The sequence below is a fragment of the Stenella coeruleoalba genome, assembly GCF_951394435.1.
Source record: "Stenella coeruleoalba genome assembly, chromosome: 21".
Classification (NCBI taxonomy): domain Eukaryota; kingdom Metazoa; phylum Chordata; class Mammalia; order Artiodactyla; family Delphinidae; genus Stenella; species Stenella coeruleoalba.
Genome location: NC_137167.1, coordinates 18,942,255 through 18,961,227, shown reverse-complemented (window position 1 = coordinate 18,961,227; position 18,973 = coordinate 18,942,255). Strand labels below are relative to the sequence as shown.

Genomic DNA, 18,973 nt, shown 5'->3' with positions numbered 1-18,973 from the left:
TACACAGAGAAACTTTTTGCACTGCTTGCCCATATAGTGGTTTCTTGACTTGAATTAGAAAGAAAGCAACCTCGGTTTCTAGAAGGCATTGATACTTTTACGAGCTACTGGTGGGCGTCAGTGAACTGGGGGGCCTTGTGAGGGTGGTCTTGAGGGTTCCGGGGAGGTGCCGTCGCACTGCTGCCTGATGCTGCCGCGTTGCTTCCCCCCAGGTCTCCATCTGCCGGAGCAGCCAGCCCCTGTCTGGCTTCAGTGCCCGGTGCCTGGAGGACGAGCAGATGCTCCAGGCCATCAGGAAGGCCAGTCCGGGAAGCGACTTCATTTACGTCGTGGACACTCGGCCTAAAGTAGGTGTCACCACGCTGGTGTGTGTCTTTGCCGCTCTGAATCATGAAATGGGAGATGAGGCCATGCTCCCTGACCACCCTCACCCGCTCAGGGAGCCCCATCTGCAGAGGCGCTGTTTCCCTTTGCACAGTCGTGCGTGGCTGCCCTGCTCAGCTGCCTCTGGGGCCCCTGAGGTCGGCAGGTACTTCTGATATTTCCCCTGCCTGCATTGTGCTTGGTACATAGTGCACACAATGAAAGTGTGGTTTCGTGTTGGAGATTACTCTCCTAAATATACCACATTATTTTTTTTGGTTTGTTTATAAAAGGACCGTTTCTTCTCCGACGGTATGAAATTTACTGTGGAATTCCTACAGTTCAGTTTTTGTGAGATATTCACCTCTTCTATTGCAAATTCCACTTGTAGTGCTCTGTAGCTATGACTTGGAAAGATTTACAAAATGCAATGTTAAGTAAAAAAAGAAAAGTCACAAATTAATGTGTATACTACTCTGTCTGTGGAAAAAAAGAAACTATAGGTAGGTAAAAATTTAAATTAAAATAGAAAAAGATCTGGAAGGATAAACACTAAACTATTAAAATTGCATGGAGAAGGGGGGAGGCTGGAGGGAGGTAGAGAACTTTCTACTTACCTCGTTTGAAAATATTATTTTATAATTATGCAGGTATTCATATATTAATTTTATAATTGAATAGAACAACCAACAGGAAATAATCTAGTTATCAACGGGTAGACCAAGTTCATCTTATGCTTACCACCCACTCAGCTTTATATGTTCTTGACACTAGTCAGGGTCAGGTCAAGTATAATTTGTAATTTCACTCCTTAGACCCATTTCTTTGTAAACCAGCCAACACATGGAGTCCTCAGAGGTATGTGCCGTTGAATACATGGAAACAAAATCACCTACAGGGGCATGGAATATGTGGGACAACATGAGGTGACACAGAGAAATGGCCTTTATTCAACATATTTGGCATAGGAATTTCTTGCCAGTTATGAAAATAGACCTGGACCTATGACTGTGAGAGAGAGCTGCGTGTTCTTTCTCCACGTGGGTGGAACAGTGTCCAAGATAGACCGTGAAGCAACAAGAGCTACAGAAAATCTGTAATGCCATGTATGTAATAATAATTAAATTATAAAAATTATACGTTGTTCTATAGTTTTTTCATGGAAAAAAGTTTGAAGGTATGTATAGTAAACTGTTAACAGTGGCTTTTCTTGTGAGGTGAGAGGAGGATTTTAAGAAACCTTTATTTTATAAATTACAGTGTGAAAGAATTTTTAATCATAAAAAGGTTGAAAGAACATAAGGACTTCAAAATGGTACACATAAAAGTTACCATGTGACCCAGTAATTCCACTCCTAATTTAAGAAAAATGAAAACATATGTCCACACAGAAACTTCTAAGTGAATATTCATTGTTAATAATAGCCCCAAAGTAGAAACAACCAAATTCCATCAACTGAGAATGGATTAATAAAATATGGTGTATCCATTCCCTGGAATAGTTTTTGGCTATTATGACTAAAGGAACGAAGTACTGATAGCTGCTACAACGTGGATGAACCTTGAAAGTGTTAGGCTAAGTGAAAGAGTCAGTCACAGAGGATCACATATTGTATGATTCCATTTATATGAAGTGTCTCTATGACACATCCATAGAGACATCAGGCAGGGTGGTGGTTGCCTAGGGCTAGGGGAATGGGAGGAAATGGGAGGCGACACCTGATGGGTAGAGGGTTTCTTTCTGGGGTGATGAAAATGTTCTAAAAATAGATTGTGGTGACATGGTATATTCACAGTTCTGTGAATATACCAAACACCATTGAACTGTATACTTTACATGGATAGATTGTATGGCATGTGAATTCTATGTCAAAGAAGCTATCAAAAAACATAAGGACATAGAAACATTAGAACAGGAAGGAGGAAATATGACCAACGGCCCAAGTCACTTCAAAGTCTACACTGATGTTAGGAGTGGGTAATTACAGATAGGGTCTATACTCGTGGCCGATAAGAGAAATCATGGAAACTGGATGCTATCCAGTGTGTAGCCACTCAGACTGGCAATCTCGCTGCTTCTCTGAGCCCTATTTCATTAAATATTGTGATTCATGGTCTCGATCACTAAGTTTGATGTCTGCCCAGTGTAAGATCACTCACATCACTGCCCTCAGAACAGTCCCTTCCTCTCTAACGGGAGGGTAGCTGTGGGATGGCCATGGAGGGGTGGGCAGTGAGGAGGAGTTACTCTCAGAGGCCAGATCAGCAGACCAGCCGTGCAGGTCAAGGACAAAACATGTTGCAGCTGGATCACATTCTAGTAGATGACAGGTAAAGGAGTCCCTTCCTTTTGGACAGATTTTCAAAGCACAGCAGGGAAGAGCTTCAGACTGGGGAAGAAATAGCTTCTCTGCTTGAAGGTTTTCACTCGAAAGATGCCAGGCTCTGACTTTTACTCTCTCTTTCGATTTGTGCTTTCTCTCTGCTTCATCCTTCTCGCATTGACTGTTTCCCTCCTGTCATTGTGCCTTTTGCGTCGGGACAGTGGAGCTGCTCTGAATTTCCTAACAGTCAGAGACAACTGAATGAATGCCTGTCCTAGACACACGTACTGAAGACAAGATAAGAAAAGGACGGGAAGACAGGGCCTTTAAAGTGAATTGGCGTGCCCTTCTCCGATCCCATTTTCCTAGATTTAAATAAAGGCAGACAGGTTCGCCTGCTGCTTTAAGGGCCGACGACCCAAGCGTGTACTACGCTATGCAGACCTTCCGGGCAATGTGGCAGCTGTTGAGCCAGGCATAGTCCAGATGTAACATAAATTAATCCAGAGGATTTGATTTGAAGGGTATATTTAGCACTGAGTGCGTTTGCTCTTGGCGATAAGAAGTTGGATGCTAATCCCTTAAAGAAGATTGGTGTCTCATACAAGTCATGCCCTCTACCTATTTCCCAGGCACGCACACCTTCACAGGAGTCTTCACCTGTTTGCTTTAGGGCTCTCATTCTTTTAAAGATCACGTCCGTTGATGTTTATTCCTCGGTAGCCGGGAGACCCAGTCCATGTTTGCTGTGGGTGGTAGACAGACAGATGGGCCCTGGCCAGGTTTGCTCACAGGTTTACTGAAAAGGAGAAAAGCTAGAAGTCGTTCTTGTCCTTGGAGCAAGGCTCACCCCGGATGCTGCCTGTTCAGATGAAAGCTTCTGCATTGCTTGTTGATGTTAAAATCTCAGGAGGCAAAGGCAGTGAGGGCCTCAGCATGAACTGAGTATCTGTTAAGAAAAAACATACCCTCGAGGTCCTATGTTACTGCTAGAATCTGGTGCATTAAGAAGATAGGAGATCATGTTGATGCCATAGTTGTTGGATTTTGAAGTGATACCGAACTCCTTCTGTCTCAGCCTCGCTCATGACTTTAACATTACTTTGTTCTAGGACTTTGCTGAGCTTGTAAAAATGCCAGGCACTTTCCCATTCAGTTCTTATTATAATCCTGCAAATTAGGAGCTGTTCTTTTCTGTTTATGGGTAAGGTCTCAGACTGAGAGAGGTTCAGTCATGTGTCCAAGGTCAAGCCGTTCAAATCTAGGCTGATCTGACGCCCGAGCCCACGCTACTTCTGTTTGATCACGGTCTGTTGACAGCGATATCCAGGGGAGCCTTGGGTCCACTGTCAGGTTCCACAGGGTTCCCCTTCTGAGCACATTTGCAGGGAGGCTGGAAACTCAGAGCTGAAGGACCAACCACAGGCTCGTACACGCTCAGGCCGGGGCGAGAGGTGTGAGCAGGCCTGTGAGCCAGGCTCTGACGCCGGCGGCCTGGGAGGGGTGCCGGGCAGTGGAGGGAAGGGGTGAGCAGGCCGGCCGGGGGCTCAGCTCACGCCCGGCCCCTTGTCCTGGCTCTTCCTCCAAAGACAGCTTAGTGGTTAAAGGGCCTCTGATTTCCCTTGTGAGCGATTCTTTAGCTGTGAGACAGGAGGTCATGTTGGAAGTTTTCCTGTGTCTCTGGAATCAGTAATTAGGTGGTTTCCACTCACTGAATCCTGTGAGGGGGGGATCTGGGAGGATCTGTTGTAGAGATCGGGGTGCGTGACAGAGGGGCAGCTAGGAGGTCACTTCGGCATGGGATGCGTGGCCGACCTGTTCCACTGCGGCAGTGAGCAGGGGAAGGGGAGCTGCGCGGCGTTTAGTGGCAGTGGGGCACCTGCTCTCCCTCTTTGGCAGGACAGGGATGGAGGGGGGACCTGTGGGTCCAGTGGACACTGAGAAAGAAACTTGTACGTGAGCCATCTTGCTAAGGCCCGGGTCCCACCCCCAACTGGAGGTTCCCAGCTGCGGCCGACTGTGGGGTACGTGCTGGGGAGGGAAGCCGGGGGCCTCGGAAGAGGCTCAAGCCAAGGTGGGTCTCATGTCAGCGAGCTGTGTACCTCCTCCTCCTGGGAACCCACGGACTTGCCCTAGGATTTGGACACTTAATGCCAGAGAGGGCAGTGCTGGTCAGCGAGTGTTAACCGGAAAAGCAGTGACGACCAATGGAGAGAGAACAGCAGCCTCGTCCAGCTTTACAGAGAGATATTTACCTCCTCTTTTATCCCCCTCCCCAATATAAAGATAGAGCCTAGAAGAAGGAGGAAAAGGAGAGTACCAGAGCAGACCCCTCACCAGTCCAAACAGCCTATAATAAGAGAAGGAGAAAATTTTGCATCATATATGGGGTTGGGATTTTAAGTTGAGCTGGACGGTGATTTCCTATAAGTTATTAATTCTTCCTTCGGGGTTAGGAAAGGAGGATTTTGATTAGCACAGTTGTAGACAGTAGTTGCAAGAAATAAAATCATCTCTTATTTTCATGTTTATATCACAAGTTAAGATTCTTCATTTCACCAGATACAGATGCAGGGAGAGAAAAGGACCATTAATTGACACCACAGGCTAGAACGTGGTCCAGGCCTCCTTCTGCCAAGACCAACTTCAATTCTCATTTTTCAGGCACGTCAGATCAGGTCCTGGCATTCAGGTACAGAATGTGCTCTGCTGAAATGTTAGACTCCGTGGCTGAGATGCTGACCAGCTGACCTTTAACTTGATATGCAGATTATGGTCGACTGAGTTTCCATGATTTTGATGTGTCTGATTGATGATTTAAGATTGCGGGGGAAAGAATCTGATTCTGTTTTTTTTTAACATTCTTGGCCTGTTCACCTCAGCCTCCCTCCGTTAGCACATTCATTTGGCCGGTCAGCCCGTCAGTAAATCTTCACCGAGTGCCTGCTCTGTGCCAGCTTGACCCATAGGGTCCTGGCCATAAATGAGACCAGCCACCTTCCTGTGCGGCTCACGTCCTCTGCCTCACTCCAGAGGATCTTCTCTGTCGTGGATACTAAATCTCGAATGTTTCAATTAATCCTGCTCAGAAGCCTTCAGCGGCTCTTTACTGCCGCAGATAAAGTTAGAACTTCTTAATCGAGCTTGTGTGTAGAGGACCCTCATAATTTCTAGCCTTGTTTCTTGCTGCTGCCGCCAGGCTTGAACCTTCCGCTGTGCTCGCACTGGTTGACTCAGCTGATACCCACCTGCTTCTTCGGTGGCCACCGATACCCTACCTCTTCCCTCTCTCATCGCTTCATCTGGGATGCCCTCCCCCTTTCTCTCCATGCTCCCTGGTTATTAAAGCCCATCTTAAATCCTCCTTCCATCATGAAACGTTACCCCTGAGGCCCTAGGCCGCGTGGGGCTGTTCCAGATTCTAGCTACTGCCACCGCCTCCACCAGGCTCTCAGCTCCTGCCCAGTCCTGGTGGGTATGATCTGTCGTTATTTGGTGTTGTGTGCTCGCACTTCCATACTCGATGATAAGCTTGTGGTGGCTGGGACGACTTCTTATTCACGTTTTTATTCCATTCAGTGCCTGGCACACAGTAGGCGTTCGTTACGTGTTTGTTGAGAATGAGTGAATTTTTTGGTTTCACTTATGAGTTTTTTTGCACCCAAAGATGCTGAGATGATCAAATAGCAGAGTGACCTTGGATTAGAAAACAGGGCACTTTTTCCAGTACCACTTTCAGTTGTCCGTTGTGTTCTTTAAGCATAGGTTGAAACTGGAATGCAGTTACCTCCGTTGTTTTATCTGTTTGAGAATTTTTTTTTTAAATTAGACTTTCTGTGTTGAGATAATTGTAGATTCACATGCAGTTGTAGGAAATAATACAGAAGGATGCCTTGTACATTTTACCCACTTTCCCCCAGTGGTAACATCTTGCAAAGCTGTGTACAGTATTGCAACCAGGATATTGACATTGATAAAATCCACCAATCTTGTTCCGTTTTTCCCAGTTTTACTGTAGTCGTGTGTGTGTGTGTACGTGTGTGTGTGTGTTTAGTCTATAAAGTCTTATCACATACGTATGTTTGTATATTCAGTACCACAGTCAAGATAGAGAACAATTACATCACCACAAATAACCACTAATCTGTTCTCCACCTCTATAAGCTTGTCATTTCAAGCACGTTCTGTAATTGAAAACATATAGTATGTGACCTTTTGAGGTTGTTTTTTTTTCACTATTTGAGAACTTTTAGGGGCCGAAATGAACAGCTTTTTCTTTGCCTGTGAAATGGAGTTCTCAGCCTAAGGGACAGGGCACCTAACTAGACTTAGTGTTTTATTTATATAAGAGATACTCCATCTGAACGAATATACCTATACGTCCAAGATAGCTTCTGAATTTTTTATTAATTATGAAACTGTATTTTCTGCTTTGAAGGGTCAGCTAGTGCCCCATTATCCTGACAGGGCCTGTGAAATACGTGGAAACCTTGAGAAAGTACACTTTGGATGGTAGATTAAATATTGCCACCTTCTGTTCATTATGAGAAGTACCGTTGACTTTGAAGAGGCCATCTTGTGTGGCTCCTTTGCTTTTAAAGAAGACCATCGATAAATTCTCCTAGGTCATAGGTCATCAACTACTAAAAAATGTGAACATAGGGTCCTAATTATAGATTAAAGTAATAATAGTGTTTTGGTTTTTATTCACTGCCCTGTTTAAAAAGAGTATGGTATGTGGTGAGAAGGCTTAACTTGAATTATTCAAGATACAGAATAAACATAAGGTTCATGTAACATAAAGATACTTGCACGTATCCTGTTAACCATTTTATTTATGAAGCTTGTAAAGAAGCTTGTAAAGAATAAGCCAGCAACTTTGGAAAATAATTACACAAACCAGTGATATTTTTATAATAGTATGTTTCAAAAGAACAACGTCTATAGGTAATTTTAGAAAAATTTTCCTCTTAAAATACTTTTAAAATTTAAAGCATGAACATCAGTCGTCTCAAAAATAACACTATTTTTATATTTTTTTCTTTATTGAGACCAAACCCTTTATCCTTCTCATAGCATGCCTGGGAGAAAGGGGATGATCTTTCCGTAAATGGGAAACAGGGTAGTGGGGCGCACCCCAGCTGATGTCACGTGAGCTGAATCACGGAGCAGGAAAGGGAGGGGCCTGCCATGTTTTTTTTCTGTTATTTAAATTACAAACCCACTGTATCTGGTTTGTAACAAAGCCTGGAGGAGCGTCTGGAGTAGTATTGGCAGCCGCTCCCCACACGTGCCGCCTCTGTCTGTCTGCTGCAACAGCTGCGAAATTGGTGTAGACTTCCATTCATTTCTGTTCTGCTTACCCCAGCATGCATAAATGTAAATGCATGTCAGTAGGTCGGCTTGTTTTACAAAAAATGGGATAATTGTATGAATATTATTCTGGAGCTTACTCTTTTCACTTCACATGTCATGGCCCAGTATCTCCTCTCTTCTCCCCTCCCTCCCCACCCCTCTTTTTTTTCTTTCCCTCCTCCCTCCCTTTCCCCGCAATATCTAGACATCTGTATATCTGTCTGTCTCTATCTCTGTGTCTCTACTTGAGCCTATTAGAAGTCCAGGGTATGAATATACCATAATTCATCCAATCATGGCCCTATGGAGATATTCATAGGTTTTCCGGTTTTTTTACTCAACTGTTATTTAAAAAAAAAAAAAGATTGCAGTAAACATCCTTGGACGTCTGTCTTTATGTGCTGGTATTTTAATAGTGTCAGATTCTCACACATAGGAAATCTGGGTCAAAAAATACGTGTGCTTTTAACTTGGCTTCTTAAACTTAGATTTTTGAAAAGTATGAATATCCCCCGAGTGCTGCATCGTGGTCCTAAAAACGGATATATTTTTGGTAGTGAGTTCTCTGCCTGGGCTAGCCCGCCTGCCCTTTGTGGGCAGAGGAAGAGAATGGTCAGTGAATATTGATGTCTAGGATGTGATGGCCCGCTTAGCTGAACAGCAAGAATGGAGTATTCACAATAATACATTCATTCTAGAAATCTGTGTATTTCTCAGCTAAGGCAGGACTTGTCCCCTTCTTGATTTTAGTTACACAGGAATAAGGCAGAAGTTTGCATATCATAAATTTCTTCTTCAAAGTTCATCACCATTTAACCCAGTTTGCACTAGGAACCGTGACTTTTTATAGATGAAATTATGACAATGAATGTGATAGAAAAAAATCCTCTCTGGAGATTTAAATAGGGTGGCCAGAGGACATGTCTTGCCCTCTCTCTGTTTTGTTCAGCGTTTCCTGCTCAAAGTTGAACTGGGTACCTGAGGGATTCTTGTAGGCAAATTAGAATGACGTAACTATTCCTATACGTTGATGTGTTTGTTGGCATTCGAATACTGGAAGATATAATACTTTAACTTACAGAGCTTTATGTTGCCAACTGTATCTGCAGATATTCTTCTGCCAACCTAAGGCTGTCATGTTTGGTATTAAATTGGGGCGACTTGGCTCTGTACAGAATCCCACATTGGATTTGGCAGGGAACGTCTCCAAAAGGGCTTATCTCTAGGATGCTTCCAGCTCAGAAAATGTTGCCACATCGACAAACTGATGTTGTTGAACGTAAGCGCAGCACGAGTGTCTGTAGCTACCTAGCCCAGCGCGGTGTTCCCGGGATTTAAAGCATGTTTCTGCACATCATGTTGAATGTTCTTATGGATATTAGCCGTGAAGTGTTGTGATTGTTTCATGAATATCACTGGTGACTGTTCTGTTTTGCTGCCCACTGCAGCTTAATGCGATGGCAAATCGTGCTGCAGGGAAAGGCTATGAGAACGAAGACAATTATTCCAATATCAAGTTTCAGTTTATCGGGATAGAGAACATCCATGTCATGAGGAACAGTCTGCAAAAAATGCTGGAAGGTAAACCATTTCCTTATGCACAGCATTTAAAAAATGCAGTTAAATGTTTTAATGCCAAGACGGAATAAGATGGTCTGTTGATATGAAAACTGTGCTTTACTTCGATGTTGTTTGCAAGGGTGGGATCAGTTGGGAAGAATATCAAAATGCAGGGGCTCTTTAAACATGTAACAGCTTTTCTCTTCTTTTTTGGTGTCATCGTGGAGTGGTTTTGTCACGTGGTATTAGCTGCTGGGCTCTCTCCGGTGGTAGCTAACACCTAAGATAGAAGTGCACGGGGATATTTTTTCTTTCTCTCTCATAATAGTAGTTCGACCCATATTCAAGACCATTGGGAGATAAAGCAGTCCTACGTCGAAACCGCCAGCTGTTCACGTGTGGACGTGAGGCCCATAAACTGAATCCGAGCGGCTGAATGGCCATTAGAAGGATGCTGGGGGGTCCTGGTTCTCCCTTCCATCAGCAGCACTGCTGCAGCGCGCTCCCTCCACCCACCCCACCCAGCGAGCACCACGAGACGCGTACACCCAGGCTTCTGTACTCACAGGGAGAGCAAGTCGCAAAGCTGGGTTATGCAACGTAGAGGAATTATTCATGTGGCCACACCAGCCGTAATCTAATTACCAGAAATCACATATTCCAAGCAAAACCAGCCTCGTTTACTGCTTATGCTCTTGCGATTGCCAAGGCCCAAGGAGGAGTCTGTTGTTATCTCCACCACTTCTCCCTCTTGTGGGAACGGAAGAGAAAGAGGATGCATAACCCAGGGCTTTGTGCCTCTGGACCAGGGGAGGCTGTAAATGCTGGGCTCGCACTTCTGGGAGGAAGCCCTGGGGAGGCGGCGCTGTGTGCCAGGGAAGTGGGCAGTCCGGTCTGAACCGGAAATGCGGGGTCTGTAGTGAAGAGGGACAAAGTGCCGAATTCCCTTTTTCTCGGGATGCACGTTTGCTCTCAGTAACCAGTGCTTAATCAGAGCAGGATGTAGTGAGAAGCTAGCGGTGGGGCTGGAGGAACTTCAGTGTCACAGACAAGCCTGATTGCCATTCTCCTTCCTGGATTCCCGGGGTCATCTCAGTCATTATGAGACTTTGAACACGTCATGTACCTTCTTTGGGGCTCTGTACCTGCTGTAAATGGAGAGGATTGGACTCATAATTTCTGTGGACCCATCCAGCCCTGACAGTCTGTGAGTCCACACTTTGATGCCCCTGATTGCAAATAGTTTAAAATTGAGGGTTTGAATGGTTAGACGAAACCTCTTCCTGCATTTAAAAATAAATAAATAAATAAGTAAATAAATAAAATAAATAAATAAATAAAGGCCCCAGAGCTGTCTATCTCCATCTTACCTCCACGTGAAATTTGCCATGTCTCAGCGGACAGGAGGATGCCTGGGGCATTGAACTTCGTAAACTTTGGGAGATTATCATGGGTGGTGTGGCTCTCCCTGCTATAAGCTGTGCTTTCTAGACATTGAAAAACTGGACTAGCTTGGTACTGTAACTGAACGGGTAGTCTAGTTTTAGTGTGAAGAGTGTTCGATATCAGAATCATTAAAACATTTGCATGCTTTATAGTTTTCATTTAGTAATTTCATAAGCTGACTTTTGAGAATATGTATTTTCTTCTGTGCAGAAGGTGGCTCCCAGGAGTGCTTGGAACATGGCGATTTGGCTTTTGTTTTAAAATTAGCATTTACTTGGTTTCTTATTAGGAACCATGTCTCCTGCCCTCATACCTTTGGTCTGACTCGCTATTTCTGAAGGACCAGCAAACGGACCGCGTTCCAGAGGGAGGGCAGCCTGTGTTTCATAAGGGATTGTGGTTCTTCTGCATCACTTTTTCAGCCCTGTGACAGTGCAATAAGCAAGGACAACTTTCTGGATGCCTTTCAGGGGACTTGACCAATGTTTGACTATCTGTTTTTGCCAAGTAAATTATAAACTGCTCGTGGAAGCTCAGCTGATGAACTGATGCAATCAGACCCACCTTTTGAGGCTTTTATCCTTCAAACAGCTGTCTTGGCATCAAAGAGATCGGAAGGTTTGTACCGCTGGTCACTTGGTAGGAAGTGGAATAATGCATTCCCTTCATGATTATTATTTTTTTTTCAAAATTCCTCTTATCAGGGATATTGATATTATCAGGAGAGATTCTGAATAACAGAAATGAAAAATTGTTCGCATTCTGGCCCGAAATAGCCCTGTCTGTGAGCAACAGCTGCAGGGTATTTCATCAGAAACTGAAATCTAGGACCAAGTTCACATCCGGTGTAGGTCCTTTTATGGGGCTGATTGATTGCATGTTAACTTTGGTTTCTAAGTTCTAAACCAAACTATTTTGTGGTATTCACACCTCCCAGTGAGATAATAATGAAGTCTTTCAGTTATGTAGCAATTGTGTGATTTATTAAGTGCTTTCCACAGAGCCTTTCCTCTTGATCATGTCAATAATGGTTTTTCCCTCAAATAATAAAAGGATGCCCTATATTTTCTTTCTTTTGTTGTTGTTGAAACAGGCAGTAGAAGAACCTGGAAAAGGCTCTTTCTGTGGCTGAGGAAATTGTTATCAGATGTGGAAATAAAAGCCTCCCAGGGCATCCTTGATTTGGGGGGAGGAAATCAGTGAGAGGGAGGGAGAGAGGGGCACATGGAATTACCTCACATCCGGGCTTTGAGATTGAGCCGCACTGTCGTGCCTCTTCGTAAATAAATACCTGTTTTCAAGGTAGGCGGGTGTTTATGGGAAAGACATGATGGCAGTGACACCTTCCTGTTTTTCAGTCAACCTGCTCCACCTTTTGTATGTTGCCCAGAAAATTGACCTTTCTCCCCACCACTAGTTTTGGCGCGCCTGGATTCTACATGAATCTTAGATTAATATTGTTGGCCACAGTGTGTAGTTCTGTATAACTGACCCCTTATTCATTGACTTGTGCATTTCACTAAAAACAGAGCACCTGCTACGTGCCAGGCTTCCTCAGTATTTTTACTTAAATGATTCACGAATGGGCAGACCTTGAAGATATCGCAGGTTCGGTTCCAGACCACCTCAGTAAAATGAATATCGCTATAAAGTGAGTCGCACGGATTTTTTGGTTTCCCAGTGCATGTGAAAGCTATGTTTACCCCATCCTGTAGTCTATTCAGTGTGCAACAGCATTATGTCTAAAAAAGCACTGTACGTACCTTAATTTAAAAATATTTGATTGCTTAAAAGATGTAACCATCATCTGAGCTTTCAGAGAGTTGTATTCTTTTCACTGGTGGAGGGTTTGAAATATTTCGAGAATTACCAAAATGTGGTACAGAGGTATGAAGTGAGCAAATGTTGTTGGGAAAATGGTGCCGATAGACTTGCTCGATGCAGGGTTGCCACAGACCTTTAACCTATAAAACACACAGTATCTGTGAAGTACAGTAAAATGAGGTCTGCCTGTATTTGATTTCACAGCAATAGTGTGCTGTACGTAATATTATCTGCACTTTATAGATGAAGAAAGTGTCTCAGTGAAGTTAGGCAACTCAATCTAATTCTTTAAAGAAAAATAAGTTGAAACAAACAGAAAAACATTTAAACTTGCTCTGATAATTAAAGGTAGTTAAAACCTCAAAGTACCATTTTTCACTTAAAAATTTTTTTAATTTAAATAAGATTAAATTTAAATATTTAAATTCAAATACATTAAAATATTCAATACTGAAAAGAATATGGTAAAACTAGTACTTTAAATATTTTTAGTATCATTGAAATTGGCAAGAGGTACCTAATATATTTTGTTCTGAGATACATATTTTTACCAGATTAATTCCCCTTAGGGACTAATCCAAAATATGGTTTAAAAAAAAGACATATAATGCCTGTTTTGATAGAAGTGTTTTATTTATAATAATAGAATTTTGGAAGCCTCAGGAATGTTCAACAATAGTTGACTGACTAAACACTCTACCTTTTGATACAAAATTTTGCATCCATTAAAAATGATAAATGTGAAAAATATATTACTAACATGGGAGAACGTGTATAATCTAAGTGAAAAATTCAGGTTGTAAAATTGTATACATACTCTGATTCACTATACAGTAAACCATATTTATGAAGAATTTCCAGAATGATAATTGGATTAGAATGAGAGGACGATGGGTGAATTTTTTCTTTTTCCTTCTTTATTTACAAAATTGTCTATGGTTGGTACGTTACATGGAACATAAACAATACACACTTAGCAGGTCACAGTTTCTGAGGGTCACGAGTCTGGGCATTTCTCATGTGTCAATGGGAAGCCAGGATCCCTCTGCCTAGGATCTTACAAGGCTGCAGTCAAGGTGCTAGCCGGACTGTGTCCTCATCTGGACACCTGGATGGGGCAGAATCTGCTTCCAGGCTGATTCAGGTTATTGGTTGCATTCAACAGAGGGCCCTGAGCGCTGTCAGCTGGCGGTCACCCTTAGGTCCTAGAGTTCTCTGCCATGTTGGACCTCCACATAAGCTGTTCACAACACGACAGGTTATTCTTCAAGACCAGTAGGAGCGCCTATCTCCAGTTACAAAGTCTGGTGTATTACATTTTTAATTAAAAAGTTTTTAAAGACATACCCTTCTTGGTATCATATAACAAAGGAAGAATTGAGCCTAGTACTTTCCATCATTTTACCATGCTCCTCGTTGATTTGTGGTCCTTTTATTAGGCTCACAGATAACCACCCACATGGTAATGATGATATAACATTTACGGGTGATTATTATGTACTGGACACTGTTAATTTTTTTAATATACTTATTTATTTTTTGGCTGCGTTGGGTCTTCGTTGCTGTGCGCGGGCTTTCTCTAGTTGCGGCGAGCGGGGGCTACTCTTTGTTGCGGTGCACGGGCTTCTCATTGCAGTGGCTTCTCTTGTTGCGGAGCACGGGCTCTAGGCGCACGGGCTTCAGTAGTTGTGGCATGTGGGCTCAGTAGTTGTGGCTCATGGGCCGTAGAGCACAGGCTCAGTAGTTGTGGCGCACGGGCTTAGTTGCTCTGTGGCATGTGGGATCTTCCCGGGCCAGGGCTCGAATCCATGTGCCCTGCATAGGCAGGTGGATTCTTAACCACTGCGCCACCAGGGAAGTCCCAGACACCATACTCTTAACCACTTTGCTTTACAGTCTCTCTAGGTGGTGGCTTGGGTAGAAAGTGCCCTGGCCTAAGTGTCTGAAGATCTGGGTTTGGGTTCTTGCCTTAGTCTCTTAGTAAACATGAACAGACTTCATTTCCTGTATTTGTAAAACAGTGTAAGCAATATATCATTGCTGTCTAGCTCACAGATTTGTTCACAAAGATTCCTTGCAAACTGTAAAGTGCTTTCCAGTATAAGGTGCCTTATGCTTTTTCTTGGGAAGCAGTACAGTAGTTTAAAATAAGTACTGCGTAAAATGGATAAGCGAATGGACTGTAGATTAATTCAGGCAGCTAGGCGGGTATTTGATAGGTCCCCTGCTTTCTTATGGGTGACTTTCCTTAATTTTTTTATTCAAGAGACATGGAGTAAGCACAATTTCAGAGGCATGGAAGTGCTTGCCTCGTGATACGGTCTGTGTCCACTCAGCACAAGTTCACCAAAAATAATTTAATAAACCCCATGCCAGGCCTGGTGGGTGTTTTCTCAGCAAGTTGTCTGACAGAGATACAAACCTCAGCCTGACAGCCGATCAGATGGGAGCAGGTCCAGAGCACAGGAACAAAGGCCCGCTGCCCATTCAGCAGTTTGGACAATACTACAGTGAAGGGCTGTTTGTAAGATTCAACTAGAAAGATTGGAATCTTTTTAGCAGGCCCCAAGAGGTAACCACTTCTATCGTTTCCCCTAGAATTGGGAACAGTGATGATGGCGAAAGTTCTGTGGTAAAGTCAGGAGGCCCCAGAGATATGTGACCTGTGCTTGTGTGTGAAGGTTGTGAGGCCCGATTGTTCAGAACCTTTGTTGGGTGTAGAAGGGACAGGTAAAAGCAGAGAACTTCGAGTGTGTCATGGGAGGCACCACGGCCGTGGGTGCTGTGCTCGTGTGACGACTCCCTGCTCTGGCGTCCCTGCCCGGTGCTCTCGGGTGCACCAAGGTCTAGAAGGGGACGGTCCCTAACACACCTGGCTCCGAGGTTCCCACGAAGTATTTTTCTCTGCTCAGAGGTAAGGTTGTAACTCTCAGTCCCAGTGTCCTTTTTATTTGATTCTTTCTTCCTCACCTCATTACTTTATGTGGCGATGGCTAAGTAAGCCTGGAAGAAATGGAAGAGTTCAACCCTTTATAGTCACATGTAAGTTTTTCATTTCAAAGTGAGTATTTCCTGTAACATGGCCTACAAGTTTATGCTATGAGGTTCTACCAGCTATGAGCTAATGAAAAGCTATAAAGGCTGATCTTTTTTCAGTTCTCGATCTTCTGACTTTCCCCATTATTAATTTCCTGAGATTACTAACCTATTAGACGAGACAGCCAATAAGACCTGGCTGAAAATCTGGTCACTGTCCCTCAAAATTTAGCACGTGGCATGGGTTTCCACACAGAAAACCTACTTTCCCATTAAAGTGAACTGGAGAGCTCCACCTAGCGGTAAGATTTTTTAATAAGTGTTCTACTAGAGCAACAGGTCTCTTTGTCAGGCTCCACTAGTTATCAATTCATGGTCACTTGGAAGAAAGAAATGCATCAGGAGTGTGTACCTGGCTCTCTCTTTGTTGTAAGAGGATGTAAAATGTGGCTGGATGGTGTCGCCCGATCTAGACTGAGATCTAATGCTCTAAGCACTGAGGCAGAGAGGAAAGAGCGTGAGCTTTGGGGCGTATGTGTTGTGGCCAGGACTCCAGCTGTTATTTGCTGGCCGAGTAACCATGGATGACTTAGTAAACTCTTTTTTTTTTTTTTTGGTTCGTGGGCCTCTCACTGTTGTGGCCTCTCCCATTGCGGAGCACAGGCTCCGGACGCAAAGGCTCAGCGGCCATGGCTCACAGGCCCAGCCGCCCCGCGGCATGTGGGATCTTCCCGCACCGGGGCACGAACCCCTGTCCCCTGCATCAGCAGGCGGACTCCCAGCCACTGCGCCACCAGGGAAGCCCGACTTAGTAAACTCTTTAAGCCACACTGGCTAATCTGAAAATTGGGAGTAAATATATGCTGCATGGTAGATAATGGATGTAGAGGAAGTCACTGGGAGCTACATAGTTATTTTAGACAGTCATCTGTACATCAGACAGTTCTTGAGAGTTTTCTATACACTGGGCATTGCATAGAAAAAGGCTTTATTTATTAATACAAAGTGACGTTACTGATCTTGATATAGGGCAGAAAATTCTGGCGGGAAGAGAAGATGATGCTTTCTCATAAGTGATCTTCCTGAGGGCTGTCCTTGGGTAGATCAGATGGTTGAATGTTTTAATTGGATGTCAAAGCCAAAGACCTCATCTCTGGGTGATTTTAGCAAAGGAGAGGACAAGAGAAAACAAAGATTTAATGGGAGAAGAATGGCTGTTTTTTATTCTCATTGTGCTGTATCTTGATGTTCCTTGGGACAATTCAAAGATCAAAAAATTTCACCCTCAGAATTGTTGTTTTCATTTTATTAATCATGACAGCTAGTTTTTGGATAACTAGGACATTTACAAAAGGAGCACTTATAGAAGAACGTGTCTCCCATAAAACTAAAGATAGACGTGACTCATATTAGCCACAGGGTGAGCAGTTTTCCCATAAGGCTGCAGGGGGGATGGGGCAATTCAGTATCTGCTTGCCAGTGACAGTGTGGCCTCAGATTCGATGGGTGCATTGGTCCTGCAGCTTTGCTCAGCCGGTGTGATGAGCGTGGAATGCTTTTCCACCAGTTACGTCCCCAGCCACGTGTACTGCTTATTTCACCACTTGTTATTTGCTGGCAACATCTTACTTAATCTCACATGATTCTCGGCCTTCTCTCCAGCATTTGCCACTAATATCTTACATCCACCCCGACGTCACAGGCTCTCAGCACCCCTTCCTTCTCGCAGACTAGACTTCTATTTTCATCTGCCTTACGTTTCCTATTTAGACTTGCTCATTCCTTAAGCCCTGTCTTTGGTTGAGTTCCTGTTCACTGAGAGAAAATGACCAACTCCCAAGCCTTCTATATGGTAAATGTAACATAAATGGGCATATATATTTTAAAATTTATTTGTGGCAAATTGTGTCTTTAGACACAAAACTCATATGCAAAGCTAATAAATGCTAGTAGGGCATTCTTTTGTGAACCAGCTGCTTGATTTTCTTTAGGTCAATGGTAATCAGTATTACTGGAAAGTGTGTGTGTATACATGCATTTACACACACATACATGCTTATTAGTAGCTCGACACAGACACATACTCACGCCCATGTGAGTTTGCATATAGTTACTATGCTGCTAATGCAAGCAGTGCTAGCACAGGTGTACAGAATTTAGGCTGGATCGCAACTTACCATTTGATATGAGCATCGACTTCTTTAGAGGACGACAAGGCTATTCAAAAATGGCTTTCATGGCATTGTTAATTGTGTGGAGATTCCAGAAAATAGCATCACAAACAAAGCTGGAATCTTATTGGTGTCCAGTAATATACAGAGAAGCTAATATACAGATCTCTCCAATTAATGTAAAGGCCTCTATAAAGAGGGTCCATGTCAGTTGGCGGGGGGGGGGGGGAGGAGAGTGGCACTGACATTAATAGACTGAGGACACTTCACTGCAGAGTTTATTCTGTCACCAGGGTGGGCTCTAAGTAAAAAAGGGAGACTACAGGGCAGGCTTTACCAAACACTTCTGTTGTACAGGCCATAATTAAGTCCTCTTTGAATGGTATCACCTGCTGGGATGTTCAGTTGAGGGAGATTACCATCATTTTGCTAGTTCTTTGAAGGCCGTTTCATTGGGCTTGGGTTTTTGACTCCAAGATGGGAAGGAGACAAACATGAGGAGAGCTCAGGTATGTGTCTGGCTGGCAAGTAAGGGAGGGCCATGTACCTTCCAACCTTAGATCTTAGACACAAGAAAGACCAATCCCACAGGGTTCAGATGGAGACTTTGCACCCTCACTGATCCCCACGCAGTCACTGTGTAGGAAGAAATGAGCTTGGTATAGGAAATAGCTAAGGAAGATCGTGGGAGGTTAATTTTCTTCCAAATAAATTTCCTATTTCCTCAGGTGCCGTAATTATCGATCTTTCTTTAAGTGTTGTTTTTATGTGTTTGTGGGATATAGTTGCCCTGTTATGTAAAACAAATGTCACTAGACCCAGGCATTAAACTCCAGGTTAGTATAATAAGTCTGGTTCTCTGTGATCTGTGGCTGACGCCTGTGAGGTCAGCTG

At 43.6% G+C, this 18,973-nt stretch overlaps 1 protein-coding gene across 3 annotated transcripts in view; it reads left to right on the top strand.

The window, feature by feature from the left end:
- The window catches only part of MTMR7 (myotubularin related protein 7), a 96,763-nt gene that overhangs the window by 62,495 nt on the left and 15,295 nt on the right, over positions 1-18,973 (top strand). For 2 of the 3 annotated variants that reach the window (XM_079909511.1, XM_079909513.1), the window contains 2 exons: positions 213-347; positions 9,491-9,623. In XM_079909511.1, coding sequence (XP_079765637.1) covers positions 213-347; positions 9,491-9,623 — 268 coding nt within the window. The remainder of the gene's footprint in view (positions 1-212; positions 348-9,490; positions 9,624-18,973) is intronic. The other variant, XM_079909512.1, reaches the window with a different exon arrangement.